The following is a 25,018-nucleotide window of genomic DNA, read 5'->3' on the forward strand; positions in this document are numbered from 1 at the left end:
AGGTATAGAGTCTGGTAAAAGCTTTGGTCAGAAGGTAAACCTCACAATGCACCAGAGAATACACACAGGAGTGAAACCATTTACATGTCCTGAGCGTGGTAAAAGCTTTGGTTGAAAAGAAAGCCTCACATGGCATCAGAGAATCCAGACAGGGATGAAACCATTTACATACACTGAGGAGGTAAAAGCTTCAGTTGCATTGGGACAGGTAATTAGGGAATGTATACTCTTGCTATGTAGTATAGAAAAATAGCACTCTGGCACTCCTTTTCATCTATAGATCTGATAAACAATAGACACAAGGCTCAGGTAGAATATTGGAAAAGTGACATCCTAGGAAAGCAATAGGGCATCCTTGGGGGCACTGCAGTAGACTTTATAAAATGCTCCCAGGTACACAACTCACCACTGCTCCCTTACCTTGTCTGCTGAGCCCCCCAATCCCCACCCCAAATCCAGTACCCCCAACTGTACACCACTACCATAGCTCTTACAGGTGAAAGGAGCACCAATATGTGGTGGGTTTTGGAGGGCTCAGAGTTTCCTCCACAAGTGTAACAAGTAGGGAGAGGTAGAAGCCTAGGTCTACCTGTCTGCAGTGCACTGTAGACTACTCCAGGGACCTGCATGCTATTCTAATTGACCTGAGTATAACATCTGAGGCTGATCTAATATAATAAAACGCACCGTGAACGTTCTGAAGACAACGTTCTGTGAAGCCGGAAGTTTGAAGCCGGAAGCTTCAAGCTGAAGCCTTGAAGCCTTGAAGCCATCTGACGTCACTCCCAGTGAAGCCTTCAAGCCAGCCAGCCGTCTCTGCCCCGCCCTCGCCTCAAACCAAACAAATCGGGAAGCGAAGCGTCAGGGAAGGAGGCGGCGCTCCCGACGTAAAGCTAGACGTCGGGAGCGCCGCCTCCTTCCCTGACGCTTCGCTGCACGAACCGCCACGGAGGTAAAGTTAAAACGAAGAAGAAAAAAAAAAAAGGAAGCATGGATGCGAACGGGGGGGGGGGGATGCATGGATGCGAAGGGGGGGCATGGATGCGAGGCATGGATGCGAAGGGGGGGGGGGGGGGAAAGAGGGCGGGCCAGGCTGGGACATGGGAGAGAGAGTAGCATGGATGCGAGGGGGGGGGTCATGGAAGGGCAAGAGGGGACTTGCTGGAAAAGGATGAATGGAGGCGGCAGGGGACAGAGGAGCATGGATGGGTATGGATTAGGAGGGCAGGGCACAGGGAGAGAGGGGAATTACTAGAAATGGATGAATGGAGGGGGCAGGGGAAAGAGGGGCATGGATTGGGAGGGCAGGACTCAGGGAGAGAGGGAAATTGCTGGATAGGGAAAAATGGAGGGGCCAGGTGACAGATGAGCATGGATGGGCATGGATTGGAAGGGGCAGGACACAGGGAGAGGGGAATTGCTGGATAGGGATGAATGGATGGGACAGATGGGCATGGATGGATATGGATTGCACAGCAGGCCTCAGGCATAGAGGGGAAATGCAGGATAGGGAAAAATGGAGGGGCCAGGTGACAGAGGAGCATGGATGGGTATGGATTGGAAGGGCAGGACTCAGGGAGAGGGGAATTGCTGGATAGGGATGAATGGAGGGGACAGATGGGCATGGATGGATATGGATTGCACAGCAGGCCTCAGGCAGAGAGGGGAAATGCTGGATAGGAAAAAATGGAGGGGCCAGGTGACAGATGAGCATGGATGGGCATGGATTGGAAGGGCAGGACTCAGGGAGAGGGGAATTGCTGGATAGGGATGAATGGAGGGGACAGATGGGCATGGATGGATATGGATTGCAGAGCAGGCCTCAGGCAGAGAGGGGAAATGCTGGATAGGGAAAAATGGAGGGGCCAGGTGACAGAGGAGCATGGATGGGCATGGATTGGAAGGGCAGGACTCAGGGAGAGGGGAATTGCTGCATAGGGATGAATGGAGGGCACAGATGGGCATGGATGGATATGGATTGCAGGGCAGGCCTCAGGCAGAGAGGGGAAATGCTGGATAGGGATGAATGGAGGGGGCAGGTGACAGACAAACATGGATGGCCATGGATTGGGAGGGCACGACTCAGGGACAGAGGGGAATTGCTGGAAAAGGATGAATGGAGGGGGCAGGGGACAGATGGCCATGGATTGGGAGGGCACGGCTCACACACACACTCGCTTGGTGTCATACACTCACTCTCACAGAGAATCTGTGTCTCACACACACACACTCTCTCTCTTGCCCACACACACACACTCTCTCACACTGTGTCTCACATACAGACTTGCACACACTCTCATTCTCACACACACTCTCTCACAAACACACTCACACCCAGACTCACTCTCTCTCACACACTCACACTTTCACTCTGACTCTCAAACAGTCACTCTCACATACACTCTCCCAAACATACACACTCCAAGGAAAACCTTGCTAGCGCCCGTTTCATTTGTGTCAGAAACGGGCCTTTTTTACTAGTAAGTAATATTTTAATCACATTTTTGGGGGGTGGGAGGGGGATAGTGACCACTGGAGGAGTAAGGGGAGGTGATCCACAATTCCCTCCAATGGTCACCTGGTCATTTGGGACACCTCTTGTGTGGAGTAGCCTAGTGGCTAGTGCAGCCTGGGAAGTGGGTTCAATTCCCACTGTAGCTATTCATTATAAAAACAAACAGGTGTAGCTCAAAACATCTAAGTAGTCTTTGTTTTGTTCCATTATTGCTGAAAGATGTTCATGACTTAGGAACGCCCAAGTCCCACCTTGAACAGGCCCCTGACACACCCCCTGAAGATTTAGACATCCTTCTGACTGACTTCAGAGAAAAATATCTAAAAAGAGTTTTGAAAATACTGATTTGGACATTTTTGTGAGCTAAACATCCAAATGCAGAATTATGTCACTTTTTGGATGATTTTCTCTTTTGAAAATGAGCCTGATAGTGGAATTAGAAAAGGTACACAGAAGGACAACGAAAATGATAAAGGGGATGGGACGACTTCCCTATGAGGAAAGGCTGAAGTGGCTAGGGCTCTTCATCTTGGAGAAAAGATGGCTGTGGGAAGATATGATAGAAGTCTATAAAATAATGAGTGGAGTGGAATGGGTAGATGTGAATCATTTGTATACTCTTTCCAAAAATACTAGGACTAGGGGGCATGCGATGAAGCTACAAATTTAATATGAATCCGAGAAAATTTTTCTTCACTCAGTGTGTAATTAAACTCTGGAATTTGTTGCCAGAGAATGTGGTAAAGGCAATTAACAGGATTTTAAAAAGGTCTGGAAGGCTTCCTAAAGGAAAAGTCCATAGACCATTATTAAACTGACTTGGGGAAAATCCACTGCTATTTCTGGGATAAGGAGCACAAAATGTATGGAACTTTTTCAGGATCTTGCAAGGCATTTGTGACCTGGATTGGCCACTTTTGAAACAGGATGCTGGGCTTGATGGACCTTTGGTCTGTCTCAGTATGGCAATACTTATGTACTATGACACAATCATGTAATAATAGTCGCCTATTTAATCGTCATAAACAATTGCATGTGGGAGATGTTAATGACATTTTTAATGACATTGATATTGGTGCATGATCTGATATTATAATAAGACATATCATGGTGCCTAAAACTGAATCTAACAAGAAGTCAGAGACAAAAAATTGTCAATATGAGAAACTCTGGTAAGGATGTAAGAAAAATGTAAATTCTCTCTCTACCAGGGTCTACTAAGTGGTCTTTGTATATAAAAGATTTGAAAGTACTGTGAATTTAGTAGGGTGCATTTTTGTCTTACATTGTCTATCTAACCAGATATGAAGAGGTATGTTAATGTCATTGAACATAATTATAGGAAATAGCTCACATTCAAGAATGTGAATGTGGCTGAGGGCAGCTTGCTCTGGAACCCCAGATGGAGAATTCTGCTCTGCAGGAAGGGGTGCAGAAAATATTCATAAAACTAGGGGCTGAGGACAGTATGACAGGTTTCTTAGTGTTTGAAGGAAATGGGTAACATGCAAGGAGTGATCTAAAAAATATACAGAAAGTTGAAGCTAGTTTGAATTGCTATAAATACAAATACATAAATGTAAACATGCATACTCAACTCTTAGCCATTGCCTTAGCACAGCTAAATTGAGTCATGGTAGAGCAGTAGTCAGTATCACCCATTCTATAGCCTAACATGGTGTTTTCTACATTAATCGCTGGATTCTTTATAGGTTGCCCAAAGTTAGGAATGCAAATTTGGGTGCAGATCATTGATCTCCATGTAAATGAATTGGATAATTATGTGTTGATCAATAATTGGTATTAATTGACAATTATTAGAAGTTACACGTGGATCTACCCTATGCACTGTTCTATAACATACATGCCTAAATATTATGGCTCACATCTCCAAAGGGAGCATGGCCATAGGAGAGACATGGGCAGGTCAGGGGTGTTCCCAGGATTTAAGCACAACATTATAGAATAATATCATTTGCTCAACGATGTACACACAGAAGAACAATGCCCTTGCAGACTTGAAGACACAAAAAATAGTGAAGGTGACTTAAATAATACACATATGATGCTTCCAAGGATTTCAGTGTTTACTGTCAAAACGAAGACTCGACACAGCCGTGTTTTGATCTCTCTAGCCTGCCTCGGAGTCTATATAGAAAATAAAAACATACAATGAGAGGGGCGTGGCAAGATGGCGATCTAGCACGTACACGCAAACGCTCCTGCTGCTCTTTGAATTTTGCTTGCTAAATTACTGTTACCTACGATGCCACATACGAAGAGAAAGGGGGTAACCAAGGGCCAGCTGCCGGCAGCCAGGACTTCATCTCCAGTGCAGTAAACTTTGGAGCCGTTTGTGGTGAGTCAGCCTCGTGAAGCCGGAGTGGCGCAAACCACATTAGATGCCGACGTAGGAGCGCCGGCGTCTCAGGGCCTAGATACTACTCTTTCGCCCCTGGGGATTATTCCACTTCCATGCCCGGCCAAACTAAGGAGAGAGCAAGGAGAGGTGGATGCAACGGAAGGCGTTGACAGAACCACTCAGCCTGGCAGTGCTCCTTCTGAATTTGGGACGGAGGAAAGTGTGGAAGAAGCAATTCCTACAGAGATAACATTGACTTTTATTTGGAAGGTTCTTCAGGACTTAAAACAAACTGTTACTAAATCTGCTCAAGAAACCACTTCAATTGTGACTAAAATGACTTTATTAACAGAATCCCTGGAAAAGGTACATTCTGAAACTTCGGAAAAAATTTCACAGAATCATGAGGAAATAAGGATTATAAAAAATGCAACAGACTCTTTGATAAAGGATAAACTGATGGTCCATAAAAAAATTGAACAGTTAGAAAATTACAATAGAAGATTAATTTTGAGGCTATTAAATTTCCCCAAAGTACCAGGAATAACACCAAATGACTTATTTAAAAAATACTTAATGGAGAATCTGAGTATATCTCCTCAAGCTATTCCTCCTTGTAACAAAGTTTACTACTTTAAAATGCCTTTAAAAAAAGATGCACCTGGACAAGAAGGAAATGAAATAGATCTTCAAACTTTGACTGCTATCTTGGAAGAATCAATTACTGAAGTGGAAACTCGCGGTACATTAATTCTTTCCTTAATATTTGAGCAAGATTTAAGTTCAGTGATGAGACTTTACTTTAAGCACTCTATGAAACCATTTTATGGTCAAAAAGTATGGATCTATCCTGACGTTACTGAAACTACGCAGGAAAGAAGAAGGAAATTCTTGTTACAGAGGGAAAAAGTGAGAGGGATGGGGGCTTCATTCCTACTTGCTTATCCCTGTAAATGTATTGTCAAATATTTGAGTAATAAGTATATTTTCTATGATCCAGATCAGTTGCAGATTTTCGTTGATAGGAAAAGCTTGAATAAGGAATAATGGTAAATAGAGTTAGACGAGGAAACATCAGAAGTTAAGCCACTAACAAAATGGACAATCTTTCTTTCTTAAAATTTCTCCTAATTATTTTCATCACCCCCCTCCTGTTAATATTGTGGACTGAGGAAGAGATGTGAGTGTTACGTGGAGGGGCATAATCGAATGCGAACGCCCATCTCCATGGGCGTCTATGTCCGAGAATGGGTATGTGAATGGGTGGGACAGACCATATTTTCGAAAAAAATGGGCGTCCATCTTCCGCTTCGAAAATACGGTTTGTACGGACCAAAATGCCATGGATTTAGTCGTTTCCGAGCTGGGCGTTTGATTTTTTTTAGCTATAATGGAAACTAAAATTCCCAGCTCAGAAACGTCCCAGTCCAAGCCATTTGGTCGTGGGAGGGGCCAGGATTCCTAGTACACTCGCCCCCCTGACATGCCAGGACACCAACTGGACACCCTAGAGGTCAGTGCGGTGGATTTCACACAACGCTCCCACATGCATAGGTCCCTTACCACGGGTGCTGAGCCCCAAACCCCCCTCCCCCAAAACCCACTACCCACAAATGTACAACACTACCATAGCTCTTAGGGTTGAAGGGGGCACCTACATGTGGGTACAGTGGGTTTTGGAGGCCTTCCATTTACCAGCACAAGTGTTACAGGTAGGGGGGATGGGCCTGGGTCCGCCTGCCTGAAGTGCACTGCGGTACCCACTAAAAGTACTCCAAGGACCTGCATACACGCAGGCCTCTAGGACTTGTTGCTGCTGTATAATCTTGGCACACCAGTTGACACCTGAAGACTAATGTCTCCGAAAACGTCCTTTATTGGAATAAGCACATTTACTCACAGTTAACTGCAAATCAGAGGTTGTGCCCCACTGGCAAACAGTCTCCCTGGAACTGAGATGAGCAGTAGGTCCGAGCTGGCAGAATGGTGTACAATGCCCTCTTTCAGCAACATTCAAGGGAAGAACTAAGTTCTGTAACATGGCTAACATATGAAAGGGATCTAAAACTGTCTTACAAAAATGGCCACTACCTCATGGACTACCGGAAACAAAACAGGGCACACTCTGACCCAGTAAGCAGAGGGAAAAGCACCATGGGAGTAGAGCCTACCAACTACCAACATCGTGAGCATGTAACACAAGTTAGTGGAATCACGGAGCCCAATACCCTACACCCACCACAATGCATTGCTGATGTGACTCTGCAGTGCCCTTAAAAGAAAAGGTGTCACACTCACCCGAGACCTGCATCAGAACTAGGGAAAGGCTGTCAGAGGATAGAACACATTCTACTGTCATGGAGGTGGGTACGGCATTTGAGGCTGGCATACAGGCTGGCAAAAAAACTTTATAAAGTGGTTTTTTTTGGTGGGATGGGGGTTAGTGACCACTGGCACATTTTAGCCCCCCCCCCCGGCGCCACCGACCCCCCCCCCCCCCCCCCGCCATTTCCGGACCCCCCGCCACTGCCAGACCCCCCCCTCGCCACCAATGACACTCTCCACCCCCTCCCGCCGCCGCCAACCCTCCCCCGCTGCTGTCACTTACCTTTGCTGGTGGGGGACCCCAACCCCCCGCCAGCCGAGGTCCTCTCTTCCATGCAGGCTGCAAGTTGCAATGCTTCCTGTTCTTCTGAGTCTGACGTCCTGCACATACAATGCGCAGGACGTCAGACTGAGTTCCAAATTCTGAGTCTGACGTCCTGCACGTTGTACGTCCAGGACGTCAGACTCAAAAGAACAGGAAGCGTTGCAACTTGCATCCTGCACAGAAGAGAGGACTTCGGCTGGCGGGGGCTTGGGGTCCTCCGCCAGCAAAGATCGGCGACGGGTTGGTGGCGGGCGGGCGTGTGGGAGGGAGGGAGGGGGAGGTGGAGAGGGTCAATGGTAGGGGGGTCCAGGGCGAAATCTGCGGGGGCCCAGGTCCCTGTGGCCTCATGCAGATACGCCCCTGATTCTAGCACCTACGTCTTGCCCCATCCTTGGCCACCTTTAAATCTAGACTGAAAGCCCACCTCTTTAACATTGCTTTTGACTCGTAACCACTTGTAACCACTCGCCTCCACCTACCCTCCTCTCTTCCTTCCTGTTCACATTAATTGATTTGATTTGCTTACTTTATTTATTTTTTGTCTATTAGATTGTAAGCTCTTTGAGCAGGGACTGTCTTTCTTCTATGTTTGTGCAGCGCAGCATATGCTTTGTAGCGCTATAGAAATGCTAAATAGTAGTAGTAGTAGTAGTAGTAGTAGCACAAATTATAAGTAAAAAATCTAAGGACCCAAATGTCTGAAATATATTGGAGACCATTGGGCTCATTTTCGAGAAAGAAGGATGACAACTTTCGACATAAATTGGAAGATGGGCGTCCTTCGCACAGGGTCGTCCAAATCGGTATAATCCAAACCCGATTTTGGACGTCCCCAATTGCTTTCCGTCTCAGGGACAGCCAATGTTCAAGGGGGTGTATCGTAGGTGTAGCAAAGGTGGTACTTGGGCGTGCCTAACACTAGGACATCCTCGACCCATAATCGAAAGAAACACGTACGTCCCTGACGAACACTTGGAAAATTTTACCTGGTCATGTTTTTCTTACGAACAAGGCACAAAAAGGTGCTCAAAATGACCAGATGACCACCGTAGAGAATCGGGGATGACCTCCCCTTACTCCCCCAGAGGCCACTAACCCCCTCCCACCCTCAAAAAATATCTTTAAAAATAATGATTGCCAGCCTCAGATGTCATACTCACGTCCAACACAGCAGTATGCAGGTCCCAGGAGCAGTTTTAGTGGGTGCTGCAGTGCACTTCAGGCAGGCGGACCCAGGCCCATACCCCTCCTACCTGTTACGTTTGTGGAGGAAACAGGGAGCCCTCCAAAAGCCACCACAAACCCACTGCACCCACATCTAGGTGCCCCCCCTTCACCTGCAAGGGCTATGGTAGTGGTGTACAGTTGTGGGTAGTGGGTTGTTTTTTTTTTTGGTGGTGGGGCTTAGCACACAAGGTAAGGGAGCTATGTACCTGGAAGCAATTTATGAAATCCACTGCAGTGCACCCTAGGGTGCCCGGTTGGTGTCCTGGCATGTCAGGAGGACCAGTGCACCACAAATGCTGGCTCCTCCCACGACCAAATGGCTTGCATTTGGTCATTTCTGAGATGGACGTCCTTGGTTTCCATTATCACCGAAAATCAGAAACGACCAAGTCTAGTGAAAAATTAGATATAATACGCATCTCTGAGACCTGGTGGAAGGAGGATAACCAGTGGGACACTCTCATACCGGGGTACAAATTATATCGTAGTGATAGGGTGGATCGAATTGTTGGAGGGGTAGCATTGTATATTAATGAGAGCCTTGAATCAAATAGATTGAAAATTCTGCAGGAAACAAAACACTTCTTGGAATCACTGTGGATTGAAATTCCATGTGTAAAGGGGAAACGGATAATGATAGGAGTGTACTACCGTCCGCCTGGCCAGGATGAACAGACAGATGCAGAAATGTTAAAGGAAATTAGGGACGCAAACAAACTGGGCAACGCAATGATAATGGGTGATTTCAATTACCCCGATATTAACATTGGGACACGCTAGGGAGGTAAAATTCCTTGATGAAACCAAGGACACCTTTATGGAGCAGCTGGTACAGGAACCGTCGAGAGAAGGAAAAAATCTAGACCTAGTCTTTAGTGGGGCGCATAATCTGGTGCGGGGGGTAATGGTTCTGGGGCCGCTTGATAACAGTGATCATAATATGATCGGATTTGATATTAGCTTTGAAGTAAGTATACGATAGGAAATCAAATACGTTAGCGTTTAACTTTAAAAAAGGAGACTATGATAAAATCAGAAGAACGGTGAAAAGAAAACGTAGAGGAGCGACTGTGAGGGTCAAAAATTTACATCAGGCGTGGATGCTGTTCAAAAACACCATCCTGGAAGCCCAGGCCAAATATACTCCAAGTATTAAAAAAGGAGGACGGAAGACCAAACGACAGCCTTAAATAGTGAGGTGAAGGAAGCTATTAGAGCTAAAAGAAAATCCTTCAGAAAATGGAAGAAGAAACCGACTTTGTACACAATGTTCTTATTTATTTTTCATAGGATTCATGCTGGCATTTTGGCATCTTTTTTATCAAGAGTTAGCACTACACGGTTTATCCTTGATTGTATTACTATGTTTTGAGTAGACTATTCAACTAGTTTCTTGTTATACGCACAGAGGGGCATTTTCAAAAGAAACGTCCAAGTCGGGATTTGGATGTCTTTGTAAAACGTCCAAATCTGGGGGTGGGGAAAACCGTATTTTCGAAAAAAGATGGATGTCCATATTTCATTTCAAAAATACCAAGGACGTCCTTGGATTTGGTCGTCCTTAGAGATGGTCGTCCCTAGACTTGGTCGTTTCTGATTTCCAGCAATAATGGAAACCAAAGACATCCACCTCAGAAACGACCAATTGCAAGCCTTTGGACGTGGGAGAAGCCAGCATTTGTAGTGCACTGGTCCCCTTGACATGCCAGGACACCAACCGGGCAGCCTAGGGGGCACTGCAGTGGACTTCATAAATTGCTTCCAGGTACATAGCTCCCTTACCGTATGTGCTGAGCTCCCCAACCCCCCCCAAACCCACTACCCACAACTGTACACCACTACCATAGCCCTTACGGGTGAAGGGGACACCTAGATGTGGGTACAGTGGGTTTGTGGTGGGTTTTGGAGGGCTTGCTGTTTCCTCCACAAACGTTACAGGTACAGGAGGTATGGGCCTGGATCCGCCTGTCTGAAGTGCACTACACCCACTAAAACTGCTCCAGGGACCTGCATGCGCAGTCATGAACCTGAGGCTGGCATAGAGGCTGGCACAAAATATTTTTAAAGATGTTTTTTGAGGGTGGGAGGGGGTTAGTGACCACTGGGGGAATAGCGGGAGGTCATCCCCAATTCCCTCTGGTGGTCATCTGGTCATTTCGGGCACCTTTTTGTGCCTTATTCGTAAAAAAAAATATGTCCGGGTGAAAACGTCCAAGTTTTACTTTAGGACGTCCCTGCTTTTTTCGATTATGACTCAAAGACGTCCAAGTGTTAGGCATGCCCAAGTCCCGCCTTCGCTACGCCTCCGACATGCCCCCTTGAAATTTGGATGTCCTTGCGACGGACTGCAGTTGGAGACGTCCAAAATCGGGTTTCAATTATACCGATTTGGACGTCTCTGGGAGATGGACATCCATGTTCCCATTTATGTCGAAAGATGGACGTCCATCTCTTTCGAAAATGAGCCTGATAGTCTCTTTGAAGGTCATCAGCTGTGTTCACATTTCTTAGTGAGACACATGTTTAGAAAAGAATAATTGCTTTTCTGTGCACTGTCACACACTTTTCTATGAGGCTACCATCTTTTGTCACACAGAGCTATATTTTTAAAATATTATTTGTATGTGCTTCTCCACTGATAGCATCCTATAGTACATCAAACAGCAGCATTCCTTTGAGCTTACACAGACAACTCCAGGAGGTACATGTTTATTATATACAATCTGGGCTTTTAGGTTCATCACTTATTATTAGAACAATTTGTTTTGACATTTTGAGAGTGTTGCGCAATAGAACCTATATTTCTGTTGGTCTTTTTTACATTTTTTACATGTGGTCTCCAATATATTTCACACATTTTGGTCCTTAGATTTTTTACTTAAAATTTGTGCTAGAATACATTGATTTAACACTATAACAACTTGGTGTAACAGTCCTTATATTTTGGCTGGATTTCAAGGTTCATATTCACTTTTGATGTTTATATATATTACTAGATTAAAAGGCCCGTTTCGGTAGGCAATGAAACGGGCGCTAGCAAGGTAATCCCCCCCCCCCGCAGCGTCCCCCCTGTCTCCCCTGCCCCCCTGCAGCCACCCATCTGGTCTCAGGACCCCCTCCCCACCAACCCTCCTCTGCCCCTGCAGCCACGCATGTGCAGCAGCCCTCCTCTCTCCCCTGCTCCCCCTGCAGCCACCCATGTCCAGCGACTCTCCTCTCCCCCTGCCCCCCCTGCAGCCACCCATGTCCAGCAACCCTCCTCTCCCCCTGCAGCTACCCATGTCAAGCGACCCTCCTCTCCCTGCCCCCCTGCAGCCACCCATGTCCAACGATCCTCCTCTCCTTTCCCCTTGCCCCCCTTGTAGCCACCCATGTCCAGCGACCCACCTCTCTCCCCTGCCCCCCCCCTGCAGCCACCCATGTCCAGCGACCCTCCTCTCCCCCTGCCCCCCCCTGCAGCGTCCCTTCTGTCTCCCCTGCCCTCCCCTGCAGCCACCCATCTAGTCTCAGGATCCCCTCCCCACCTCCCTCTTCCCTGCCCCCCCCCGCAGCCATCCATGTCCAGCGACCCTCCTCTCCCCCTGCAGCCATCCATGTCCAGTGACCCTCCCCTCCCCCTGCCCCCTCCAGCCACCCATGTCCAGCGACCCTCCCCTCCCCCCTCAACGCATCACCCAAGCCCCTACCCCCCCCTCGGGCACATCAACCCCTTCGCCACCCGCAGCCGCCAATACTAACGCTGTCCGGCCGCTGCTGTGTCTCCTGTTGAGCAGCAGCGGCCAGTAGAAAAAGGAAAAAGCCAAAAAAAGATTTTAAACCTGAAACACGGCTCCGTAGACAGCCACCTGGCATTGGCTGTCATCTCTGCAGCCGCTCCTCCTCTCCCCTCTGATGTCGCTGCGCTCCTCCGGGGTCTTCCTGCAGGGGCAGTGACGTGGAGGGGAGAGGAGAAGCAGCTGCAGTGACGACAGCCAATGCCAGATGGCTGTCTACGGAACCGCGTTTCAGGTTAAAAATCTTTTTTTGGCTTTTTTCTTTTTGTACTGGCCGCTGCTGCTCCACAGGAGAAGCAGCAGCGGCCGGACAGCGATAGTATTGGCGGCTGCAGGTGGCGAGGGAGTTGATGTGCCCGAGAGGGGGGGGGGTAGGGGCTTTGGTGATGCGCCAGGGGGAGGGTCTTGGGTGATGCGTCGAGGGGGGGTAGGGGCTTGGGTGTTGCACCGAGGGGGGAGGGCACTGAGAGCTGATTGGTTTTGCAGGGCAGGGGCTTGGGTGTTGCGCCGAGGGGGGGGGGCACTGACAGCTGTTTCCCAGGCAGGGGGAGGAGTAGGGAAACACGCTCCGCATGTTTCCCTACTCCTCCCCTTGCCTTGGCATCAGCTGTCAGTGACATCACTGACATCAGTGCATTCTAAGCTGCCTAGCAGACCACCTCCGAGGGAGCCACGGTCCCAGGCACATTAGAAAGCTGGAGGTGAGAATTATTATATAGGATATTTTACGTGAATGTATGTTTTATTTGTCATTTTACAGATTATTTGTTCTAATGATTGTATCACTTTGTACATTTTTTTGGTTTGACTATGCTGTCCCATTCTATGTTTAAAATTTTCTATATAGACTCCTGAGGCAGGCCAGATAGGCCGAAATACGGCTATGTCAAGTCTTGGTTTTTGACAATAAACGTTGATATCATCTTTGTATTATTTGAGTCACTTTTGCTGTTTTTTGTGTATTAGTTGGGCGCCAGCATTTACACAAGCTTTTGACAAGTGTTCATAACCAAAGTTAGATGTGAAATGCACAGTAAATTTGTATTTTGTAAAGGGCACTCTGTGCAGAGCATCCTTTCCAGAATACTATCAGCACAGATCATAACAGCACCTAACTCTGGGGGTCTTTTACAATGGCGCACTGGCATTTTTAGCACACACTAAAAATTCATGTGTGTTAAATACTAAGATGCCCGTCGGAATATAATGGGCATCCTAGCCTTTAGCGCATGCTAATTTTTAGCATTCACTAAAAACGCTAGCATGCCTTTGTAAAAGGTACCCTTTGGGCACCATTTATAGAACTTGGCTCTATCCATTTAACATGGGAATTAGCATGCACTAGCAGTTAATGTGCTATGTTAACTGCCGCGTGCACAAAAAGAAGATACCCTACACACAGTAACTGGGAAAAAAGAAAAAAAAGAGGGAATGACTAATTGAATTCCAACACAAGGGTAACTGATCTTATAGTAGCCAAACAATTAAAACTGTGCAACAGAGCTATACACTCTTCCTTATTGATGGTATATCAGTACATTTTCTTATTGATAATGTTTCACAAGACTTCGACTTGACATAGTCCTATGTTTTGGATGTACTACGTCTCTCCTGATGGTACTATAGTTGTACCTTTATGCTTGGAATTATTGACTGGTATCTTTGCATTGATGATATTCGTATATTATCAACTAGACTGAACTGCTTGTGACTCCTGAAGCAGGCGTTCCTTGCGCCGAAATGCAGGATTGCTTCGAATCAAAGTCTAGTGAAAAACTATCAATAAGGAAATTTATTGATATACTGTCAAGACTTATAGGGCCCAGTTCACTAACGTGCGTTAGTGTTTTTAGTGCGCCTACACTTAGCAAGTGTGCTGACGATGTAGGCGCCTATAGGGAAATTGTAGGCACGTACATTGTTAATGCACGTTAAAAATGTTAACGTGCCTTTAACGCTGCTTAGTAAACAGGGCCTAGTTCTGTAGCAGAGTTTTAATTGTTTGGTTGCTATTAAATCAGTTACCCTTGTGTTGGAATTCAGTTGGTCATTCCCCCTTTTTTTCCTTTTTCTTTTTTCACAGTGCACACTAATTCCCACAGTACATGGTTAATGCAGCTTTAAAAACCACCTAAATGATCTACATAGGGTAATGTTTTACATTTTTTTTCTTTGTCATATTCATTATGTTGGGGTTTTTAAATAGATTTTATGTATGTTTTAATTGAAACCCATATAGGAATTTGAGATAGTGAAGGCTATATTAAATAAATAAATATTTAAAAAAATTAGATAGCCATGCTTATGATTCAATATACATTACCATCCTTTGTGCTGTGTTGGATCATCTAATAGTACTCGAATTATATACAGTAAGCAGCTTAATAATTTCATGGAAAAATTGAACAATCGTATTCGGAGGCCTGTAAAATAAAAGAAAGGGGAAACCATCATTCTAGACTATATCAGTTTAAAATCTCTTTGTTAGTAAAATAGGTGCTTTTGGGACTATTCACATAGCGGCCCTTTTACTAAGGATTACAGCATGCTAATTCCGTTGGTACACAAAATAACAAATCCATTAAATACCTATGGGCTTCTCAGTATTTACGGCATGCTAATGGAATTAGCACATGCTAAGCTTTAGTAAATTGACCCCATATGTCATCCTTTCATAAAATCAGGCCCTTTAAGTCTATTTTATAAAGGCAATATGAAGGACCATAACCGAACAGGGGCGCCCATCTATAAGGGCACCCATCTCCAGGGGCGGCCCCGGGAAGTGGCGGAGCCAACCGTATTATCGAAAAAGATGGGCGGCCATCTTTCATTACGATAATACGGTCGGGGCCAGCCAAATCTCAACATTTAGGTCAACCTAAATGTTGAGGTCGCCGGACTTAGAGATGGCCGGCCTCAGTTTTTGCCGATCATGGAAACCGAGGCCGGCCATCTCAAACCCGGCCAAATGCAAGTCCTTTGGTCATGGGAGGAGCCAGCATTTATAGTGCAGTGGTCCCCCTCACATGCCAGCACACCAACCAGGCACCCTAGGGGGTACTGCAGTGCACGTCATCAATTGATCCCAAGTACATAGGTCCCTTACCTTGGGTGCTGAGCCCCCTAAAACCCCCCAAACCCACTCCCCACAACTGTACAACACTACCATAGCCATTAAAAGGGTAACGGGGGGCACCTACATGTGGGTACAGTGGGTTTCAGGTGAGTTTTGGAGGGCTCCCATTTACCACCACAAGTGTAACAGGTAGGGGGGGATGGGCCTGGGTCCGCCTGCCTGAAGTGCACTGCAGTACCCACTAAAACCTGCTCCAGGGACCTGCATAGTGCTGTGATGGAGCTGGATATGACATTTGAGGCTGGCATAGAGGCTGGCACAAAAATGTTTACAATTTCTTTTTTGGGTGGGAGGGGGGAGTAAGGGAGGTGATCCCCAATTCCCTCCGGTGGTCATCTGATCAGTTGGGGCACTTTTTTGAGACTTTGTACTAAAAATAAATGGACCAAGTGAAGCTGGCCAAGTGCTCATCTGAGCCAGCCTTCTTTTTTCCATTATCGGCCGAAGCCGGCCATCTCCTAACCACACCCCTGTCCCGCCTCTCGTACCCTGCCGACATGCCCCCTTGAACTTTGGCCAGCCCTACGACGGAAAGCAGTTGAAGCCGGCCAAAATCAGCTTTTGATTATACCGATTTGGCGGGGTTTAGGAGATGGCCAGCCATCTCCCGATTCTCCTTCGAAAATAAGCAGGATAATGTCCTAGATCCAGCTCCAATAATGCACAAATCCTGATGCAGAAATTTAAATCCTTTCCAAAGAAGATGCACATTTGTGTATGTACTCTATGCATGTATAGGTCTAACTTATAAAATACACAGATGCATTGCAATTCAGCCTCTACTCCACCCTGTTGATACCCCGAGGAATGCCTATGTGCAGATCATATAAGATAGGTGAATACTTTAATTGCGTGAAGTTTTATTCATGTATTTGGTTGTTCAGTTTTATAAAAAGCTCTTTCCTATGTTTTAAAAAAGGCTCTATATAAAAAAAAATATTTAAAAATCAACCCTTTGTAAAACTACTCCTTGTAGGCTGTTTTTCTGCCTTCACCTCCACTAATAGGTGTAAAGTACACAAATGCTTTTAGAAAATATGTTACTGTACCTGGCCGCTAATTTCTAAGAAAACGAAGCACATGCTTTCCCTTTGAAAATTTGCTGAATGTACATGGGCTAAAAATGACAAACACAGAGCAGCAGCACTTTAGAAAGGACAGGTAGAGTACAATTCAGATATCCAAGTCAGGATGTGTGGAATTCACGTACTATTTTATAGGAGATTCTACCAAATGTAAAGCTCCTTGTAAGATAGAAGTAGAGCTACACATTCAAGCCCATCCATATCCAGAAGGAACAGCAATTTTAGAAAGTTGGTGTGGCAGTGTGGTTCTGCAGGCTAGGGTTGGAACTCTCTGGATTACAGCCACACACAAATGTGTTGCAAATAAAACAGCTTTATTTACTTTAAAAATAAGGATTTTCCCAAGTCTGTTTTCATCGCAGGCTGGATACTCTAACCAATCACTTGGAGCTTTACAGTGTATGCTACTTTTCCCTCTTGCTTCAGGGTCCCTGCAGCCAGTGCTGGACATGGCTTTCATAGGTTCAATACACAGTCACTTCTCCTTAATTCTAAGATTGCTGTAGTCTGTCTGTGACACAGCTTCATATTTTTAGTTGACCCTCACTCTCTTAACTTAAGGTTCTAAGGAAACTTGTCTTACCTCACTGAAGCCTCTGCTCTGCTTCTGGCAAACATAGGGTATCAAAGTCTACTGAGGGCTGCTCCTCTTCCCCTGGCTCTCACCAGGTACTGCAACCAATGGGAAAACCCTAAGAGGATTCTGTCACTTGGGGGCCTCCTTGATCTGTTCTGCTCTGGGGCATTTATCCTTCTCCCTGCCTGAGTCCTGCCTCCTTGACAACAGGTTAACTCCACCTAAGGTGGCTCACTGTAAGCAACAGTGATAGAGTGATCTTATGAGAACCCAGCAATATACCACTCACTCCCTCAGACATGGGGGGGGGGGGGGGGGGGGAACTGAACTCCCCACCAACACATAGATGTTGGAGCAGCTTTCTGAAATCACTGCTCCCCATCCCAGCATTGATGGCCTACTCTCCCCCCCCCCCCCCAATCCTGTATCCACTCTGATGCTAGTTCCCCCTCCACTGACATCACACAACCTCCCGGCATGAAAACTCAGATCCCCCCTCCCAGCAGAAAATACACCCCCATCCACCACGAGCCCAACCCATGATTGCCTGTCCTAGACTCACCCCATCCCTTGGGGCATAAGACCTGCCAAAATGGCCCATGAGCCACAAACCTCTCCAACCCCTACCTTCCAATCAAGTCCCCTGGCTTTACTCCAAATATGCAAGCTGTAATGGAAATGTTTGTGCTTAACATTGAGTTCTGCCTAAGTCGATATCATATTTAATGTTTCTTGAAAGTACATAATGAAGTAATGATACCATAGCTAATGCTCTCTTGGAAGTACATAAAGGGCTCCCATGTGGATATTTAATGCTCTCTTGAAAGTAATGGATTCTCAGGACAGGAATTGATAGCATCATCATATTAAATGAAGTAATTTGTACTAAATGGAATGACAACATGCTCAGGGCTAGGGATGATGTTTCACATGAATCTCTGGAAACCTGGCCAGTTCCTGGGGATGCATTAAGAAACCGTCACTCCTTAACTACACCTCAGCCATATTCAATTGAATGAAATCAGGTTTATTGGTAAGTATAAAAGCTGGGAGCTAAGGGTGGCCAAGCGGAGGTTTTCAGAATGGGAGCAGACGTGTTACCCAGGCCCTTTGTGCCCGCTGAGACTCTCTGCCTGGCTGCAATCCAAGCCTCCCCAGCCACTGATGGAGATGTTGTCAACTCAAGCGGTAATGTATGGTTTATGATTTACTTACTTGAATAAAGTTTATGTAATAACCTTTGACCTCCTCTATAGTCTGTCTGACAGAGATATACTCGAAAGAACCTAAAGGAGAACAGAAGTCTGCCCTGTAACAGTAATACCACAATTTTACTTCTAGAGATCTCAGTGGACCATATTTAAGTCCCAGCAGCCACAAGGCGAGAGTGAGTGGGCATCACTCCCACCCCATAGATAACAGAGACACCCGTTAAGCCCAGGCACTAGGTTAAGGCTGAGGGTTGGGGGGGCTTGTAGCCCAAGGGTCATTGTGATGGGCCTTGGGTCCTGGGGATTGTGAATCTGGAAAGGCTACCATATGCTGGGCTTATGCCCTTATGTAGGGGCCTCCAGAGGGGTGTTGCTGGCAAGGGGGGATGATATCGAGGGTCTGGGCTTTCATGTGCATTGCTGAGACCAGGCATGTCAGGATTTACAGCTACCCCTACAGCAAGGACTTAGACCGACTTCAAAGCAGGAGTAAATTCCAATGCTAAGTTTTCCCAGTGCAGATGTGAATTCTATATGTGAAATACAGAATGCAAGCCTATATTGTAATTTCCCCCCCTCCCCCCTGAACACTCCCTCTCCCCTCCCTCCCCATGCCCCTTTGCCATCTGGATGTACTCAGCTTCTCCACATCTGAAAGACCTCTGCATTGAAATGGCATTTAGATGTCTGGGCCTCTCCAGACAATGCCATTTTGATATGGGTTGCTTCGAAAATAAGAGCCATACTGAAAACAATATGTGCAAATCCAAATGTCCTCCTGAATGCACGATATAGTTTTAGAAAGCTGGTTTTGTAGACTTAAATGTTTTGAAACAATTGTACACCCACTGTTGTGGAAATCTCTGTTTTGTTTATATCCACTCTTTTATGCTTTTTTTTTTTTTAAATCATACATTTAAAATGCTTAGATATTTTCTATTTTAGTGGTACATCAAATAAAGGTGATACTTGAGAACTGCAATATATTTAGCAATTAAATACTTTCCAGCTATCTCTTTGTTCCCTTGTTTTATTGAAAAAATATTCATTTACCTGTTTCCAATTCTGTGCAAGCCAACTCCAGTCTTATTGTAACGTTAAAGTAGTAGAAATAGAATAAGACTAAATGGTTGGCAAAAGATAAATAGTGGGGTGCCCCATGGATTTGTGGTGAAACCAGTGCTTTTTAACATATTCATAAATGATTTGCAAAAAGGGATTGTTAAGTTAGAAAATTAAATTTGTAGATGACACCATTTTATCCAAAGTTGATAAAATGTAAGCAGATTGTGAGGAGTTGAAAGAGTCATCACTCAGGAAAAGAATCTTGGAATATTGTGAAATATACATTGAAATCCTCAGCTTAGACGGTATGGCATTCAAAAGAGAAAATAGAGGGGCCCTTTTATAAAGGTGCGTTAGGCTCTATGTGTGTGCAGTGCACGCCAAAATGAGACTACCGTCAGGCTACCACGCCCCCTTGGTGGTAATCTCAGATTTGCCGTACACCCATAACACTTAGATGATTTATTTATTTATTTCCTCCCATATGCAGCCTTTCCGGTGGTAATTAACAGTTGACGCTTGCTGAATGGTCACCGCACATATAGCACCTGAGCCCTTACTGACAGAACAATGAGACGCGTTCAGGGCTCAAGACAGTTTTAGGTGTGCACTGGTTTCAGTTTTACCGCATGCCCTATTCCCGTCCCATTTAAAAAAGTACCCTTTTTTAAGACGTATTAAAAACTGGCCTGGAACACGCCCAAAACACATGCCTACACTAACGCGTCACTTTTTACCACGACTAGTAAAAGAACCCCCAGAGTGTTAGCAATTATTTGGAAAGCAATAGGAAATACATTGGAGAATATCATAAGACTTCTGTATTAACCCATAGTATGACCACACCATAAACTTTCAGTGCCGTTCTAGTCATCCTATTTCAACAAAGTTGAGGCATATTTTCAAATCACTTAGACTTACTATGGAACTTTGTAACTCTAAGCGCTTTGAAAATGAGAGAGTCACATAGATGTATGATTTTTTAAATTTGCATTTTCAAATTATTACATCAAAGAACATTTTGAATTGAATAAAGAGTCATACAAAAATCTTAAGAGAAATAAATGTAAGCTAGGAAAATAAAAATACAGACTTTAATATATAGTTCCCAAAAGGAGGGACAATAATTCCAAAATACTCAAGGAAGAGAATCAAACAAAATTCATCAAAAGAAACTAGCAAGTTGAGGGCTTATTTTACTAAGCTGCGGTAAAAGGGAACTCTACACACAGTTTTTCCTGTGTGTAGAGTGCTTTGGGAACTTAAAGATTGGGGTTTAAAGGAGGAAAATAAATATAAAAAGCAAATTTTATCAACTAATCTCCATAGTCTTTTCCCCTTAGTTTTAAAACTTTAACTTTCTACCACAGCATTAACAGATAGATAGCCTCTAACAGGCACTGCAGGATCTAGTTTTGTATTAAAGGGGAATAAAAAGAGAGAGAGAGAGAGGGAAAAGCAAGCAAGACCTTGTTTAGTATTAAGGGGGGAATAAAGAGAGAGAGAGAGAGAGAGAAAAGCAAGCATTATTAACTAGTTGCTGTGGAGGGGCATAATCAAAAGGGGCGTCCTCGTTTCGATTTGGATGTCCTCGCAAAACGTCCCCATCCAGGGGCAGGGAAACCCGTATTTTCAAAACAAGATGCATGTCCATCTTGTGTTTCGATAATACCGTCAGGGATGTCCAAATCCTGACATTTGGTCATCCTTTAGAGATGGTCGTCCCTAGACTTGGTCGTTTCAGATTTTTGGCTATAATGGAAACCAAGGACGTCCATCTGGTCCACCCATTTGGTCATGGGAGGAGCCAGCATTTGTAGTGCACTGGTCTCTCTAACATGCCAGGACACCAACCGGGCACCCTAGGGGGCACTGCAGTGGACTTCATAAATTGCTCCCAGGTACATAGCTCCCTTACCTTGTGTGCTGAGCCCCCTAAACCCCCCCAAAACCCACTACCCCCAACTGTACACCACTACCATAGCCCTTATGGGTGAAGGGTGAAGATGTGGATACAGTGGTTTTCTGGTGGGTTTTGGAGGGCTCCCTGTTTCCTCCACAAACGTAACAGGTAGGGGGGGGGATAGGCCTGGGTCTGCCTGCCTGAAGTGCACTGCACCCACTAAAACTGCTCCAGAGACCTGCATACTGCTGTGATGGACCTGAGTATGACATCTGAGGCTGGCATAGAGTCTGGCAATCAATATTTTTAAAGATGATTTTTGAGGGTGGGAGGGGGTTAGAGACCACTGGGAGTAACAGGAGGTCATCCCCGATTCTCTCCGGTGGTCGTCTGGTCATTTCGGACACCTTTTTGTGCCTTGGTCGTAAGAAAAACACAACCAGGTAAAGTCGTCCAAGTGTTCGTCAGGGACATCCTTGTTTCTTTCAATTATGGGTCAAGGACGTCCTAGTGTTAGGCACGCCCAAGTCCCGCCTTCGCTACGCCTCCAATATGCCCCTTGAACTTTGGCCGTCCCTGAGACGGAAAACAGTTGGGGACGTCCAAAATCAGCTTTCGATTATACCGATTTGCACAACCCTGTGAGAAGGATGCCCATCTTCTGATTTATGTCAAAAGATGGGCGTCGTTCTCTTTTGAAAATGAGCCCAATAGTGTACAACCCTTTTCCCACAGTTTTAAACTGAAATTTTCTCTAGAGGTAGAAACTTAACAGTCAAAAACTCTTGTTCTAAAAGATAGTTATTTTCTGTTCTTTGGTTGCTGGAGAGGTAGCATGTCCAGTGACCTCAATTAGGTGTTAATTAAGGTGTGGGGAAGTAGAATATTTGCATAGGTTGCTGAGTTGCTTGAAAGAGTCTGTTTAAAAAAGGCCCCTTAGATTCAAAACTATATAAAGAGGAAAGGTCCCTCTGAACTTAATTTCTGAAAATTCCTGAGAGAAGAGGACATTTCTCTGGTAAGTGAACACTATTTTGCTTTGTACTTTGAGAATGTAAAGATTGGGGTTTAAAGGAGGTTAATGATAGGCAGAATATAAATATAAAAAAGCAAATTTTATCAACTAATCGCCATAGTCTTTTTCCCTTAGTTTTAAAACTTGGAGTTTGAACCACTGCATTAACACATAGCCTCTAGCAGGCACTGCAGGATCTAGTTTATTTATTTATTAGGATTTATTTAGTTAGTTTAGTCTTCTCACCCACCTCCCCAACTCTCGCCCACCCTAGGACAACTCTTCATTTATAGTCAGTTATTGTAATTAGGATAACAAGAAAGGAATGCTCTTACAGAGTTTTAAATACATTTCATTACCATCTAAGAAGGAAACACTAAATAAATCACACACTATACCATATAAACTAAAAGTCATTTTTATATTAGGCTAATATCTGTAATAATTTAGCAAATATTAAGTTACTGAAAAACTCAAAAATACTAAGATGGAGTCAGCAGTCCAGCAGTGAGAGGGGGTGATATCCAGTCTTTTGCATTGAGTGTCACATGTATGATTATCTCCCAGTTGGTGAGCGGTTATATGTGTGTGTGCCCGATGCAAAGAGCTCCTAGCTCTCAGAGAACAGGTCCGTTCTCTTGAGGCTAAAGTAGCAGACTTGGTGGAGCTGAGAGAGACAGAGAGGTACATAGAGGAGACCTACAGAGATGTTGTAGAGAAGTCCCATCTCAAGTCTGGTAGCCCCTGGGCTACCTTGGAAGAGGGAGGTCCCCTAGAAGAAAAGCATCACCCTGGTGAAGTACCAGGACCTGCCCACCAGGGGGGTGTACTATCTTCTTGCACCGAGGATATGTCTCCAAGTGCTGCCCAGGAGGGAAGGGTTAGGACAGCTGTTGTAGTTGGTGATTCAATCATTAGGCATATAGATAGCTGGGTGACTGGTAGACGTGAGGATCGCCTGGTGACTTGCCTGCCTGGTGCGAAGGTAGCGGACCTCATGCGTCACCTAGATAGGATTTTAAATAGTAATGGGGAGGAGCCAGCTGTCTTGGTACATGTGGGTATCAATGACATAGGAAAATGTGGGAGAGAGGTTCTGGAAGCCAAATTTAGGCTCTTAGGTAGAAAGCTCAAATCCAGAACCTCTAGGGTAGCATTTTCTGAACCCCGTTCCACGTGCAGGGCCCAAGAGACAGGCAGAGTTCCGGAGTCTTAATGTGTGGATGAGACGATGGTACAGGGAGGAGGGTTTAAGATTTGTTAGGAACTGGGCAACAATCTGAGGAAGGGCTCCACCTTAACCAGGGTGGGACCAGGCTGCCGGCATCAACATTTAAAAAGGAGATAAAGCAGCTTTTAAACTAGAAACTGGGGGAAAGGCTGACAGTTGCTCAAAAGCACATGGCTCGGGATTAGGTATCTTTCAAAGATATCACCAAAACAGGGAAGGTAGGGTATCCTGATAGTGAGGTTGCAACAGAGGCAATAGTAGATCAGTATCTGGATTTTCAGAAGGTATTTGACAAAGTACGTCATGAAAGACTCCAGAGGAAACTGGAGAGTCATGGGCTAGAAGGTACTGTCCAATTGTGAATTAAAAACTGGTTAAAAGATAGAAAACAAAGAGTAGGGTTAAATGGTCAGTATTCTCAATGGAGAAGAGTAGTTAGTGGGGTTCCCAAGGGGTCTGTGATGTGCAGCTGCTTTTTAACATATTTATATATGACCTAGAGATGGGGGTAACTAGTGAGGTAATTAAATTTCCTGATGACACAAAGTTATTCAAAGTCGTTAAATCGCGAGAGGATTGTGAAAAATTACAAGAGGAACTTACAAGACTGGGAGACCGGGGCGTCTAAATGGCAGATGACGTTTAATGTGAGCAAGTGCAAAGTGATGCATGTGGGAAAGAGGAACCCAAATTATAGCTACATCATGCAAGTTTCCGCGTTAGGAGTCACTGACCAAGAAAGGGATCTAGGTGTCATCGTTGATAATAAGTTGAAACCTTCTGCTCAGTGTGCTGTGGCGGCTAAGAAAGCAAATAGAATGTTAGGTATTATTAAGAAAGGAAAGGAAAACAAAGATGAGGTCATTATAATGCCTTTGTATTACTCCATGGTGCGACCGCACCTCGACTATTGTGTTCAATTCTGGTCACCGCATCTCAAAAAACATATAGTGGAATTAGAAAAGGTACAGAGAAGGGCGATGAAAATGATAAAGGGCATGGGACAACATCCCTATGAGGAAAGGCTAAAGTGGCTAGGGCTCATCAGCTTGGAGAAAAGATGGCTGAGGGGAGATATTATAGAGGTCTATAAAATAATGAGTGGAGTGGAACGGGTAGATATGAATCACTTGTTTACTCTTCCCAAAAATACTAGGACTAGGGGGCATGCGATGAAGCTACAAAGTAGTAAATTTAAAACAAATCGGAGAAAATGTTTCTTCACTCAATATGTAATTAAACTCTGGAATTCGTTGCCAGAGAATGTG

General features: G+C 45.1%; 1 protein-coding gene across 3 annotated transcripts in view; it reads right to left on the reverse strand.

Moving 5' to 3' along the window:
• The window catches only part of KCNT2 (potassium sodium-activated channel subfamily T member 2), a 1,050,204-nt gene that overhangs the window by 777,406 nt on the left and 247,780 nt on the right, over window positions 1–25,018 (reverse strand). For all 3 annotated transcript variants that reach the window (XM_030206382.1, XM_030206381.1, XM_030206379.1), the window contains exon 3: window positions 14,851–14,950. In XM_030206382.1, coding sequence (XP_030062242.1) covers window positions 14,851–14,950 — 100 coding nt within the window. The remainder of the gene's footprint in view (window positions 1–14,850; window positions 14,951–25,018) is intronic.

This window comes from Microcaecilia unicolor, chromosome 6, assembly GCF_901765095.1.
Source record: "Microcaecilia unicolor chromosome 6, aMicUni1.1, whole genome shotgun sequence".
Taxonomy (NCBI): Eukaryota; Metazoa; Chordata; class Amphibia; order Gymnophiona; family Siphonopidae; genus Microcaecilia; species Microcaecilia unicolor.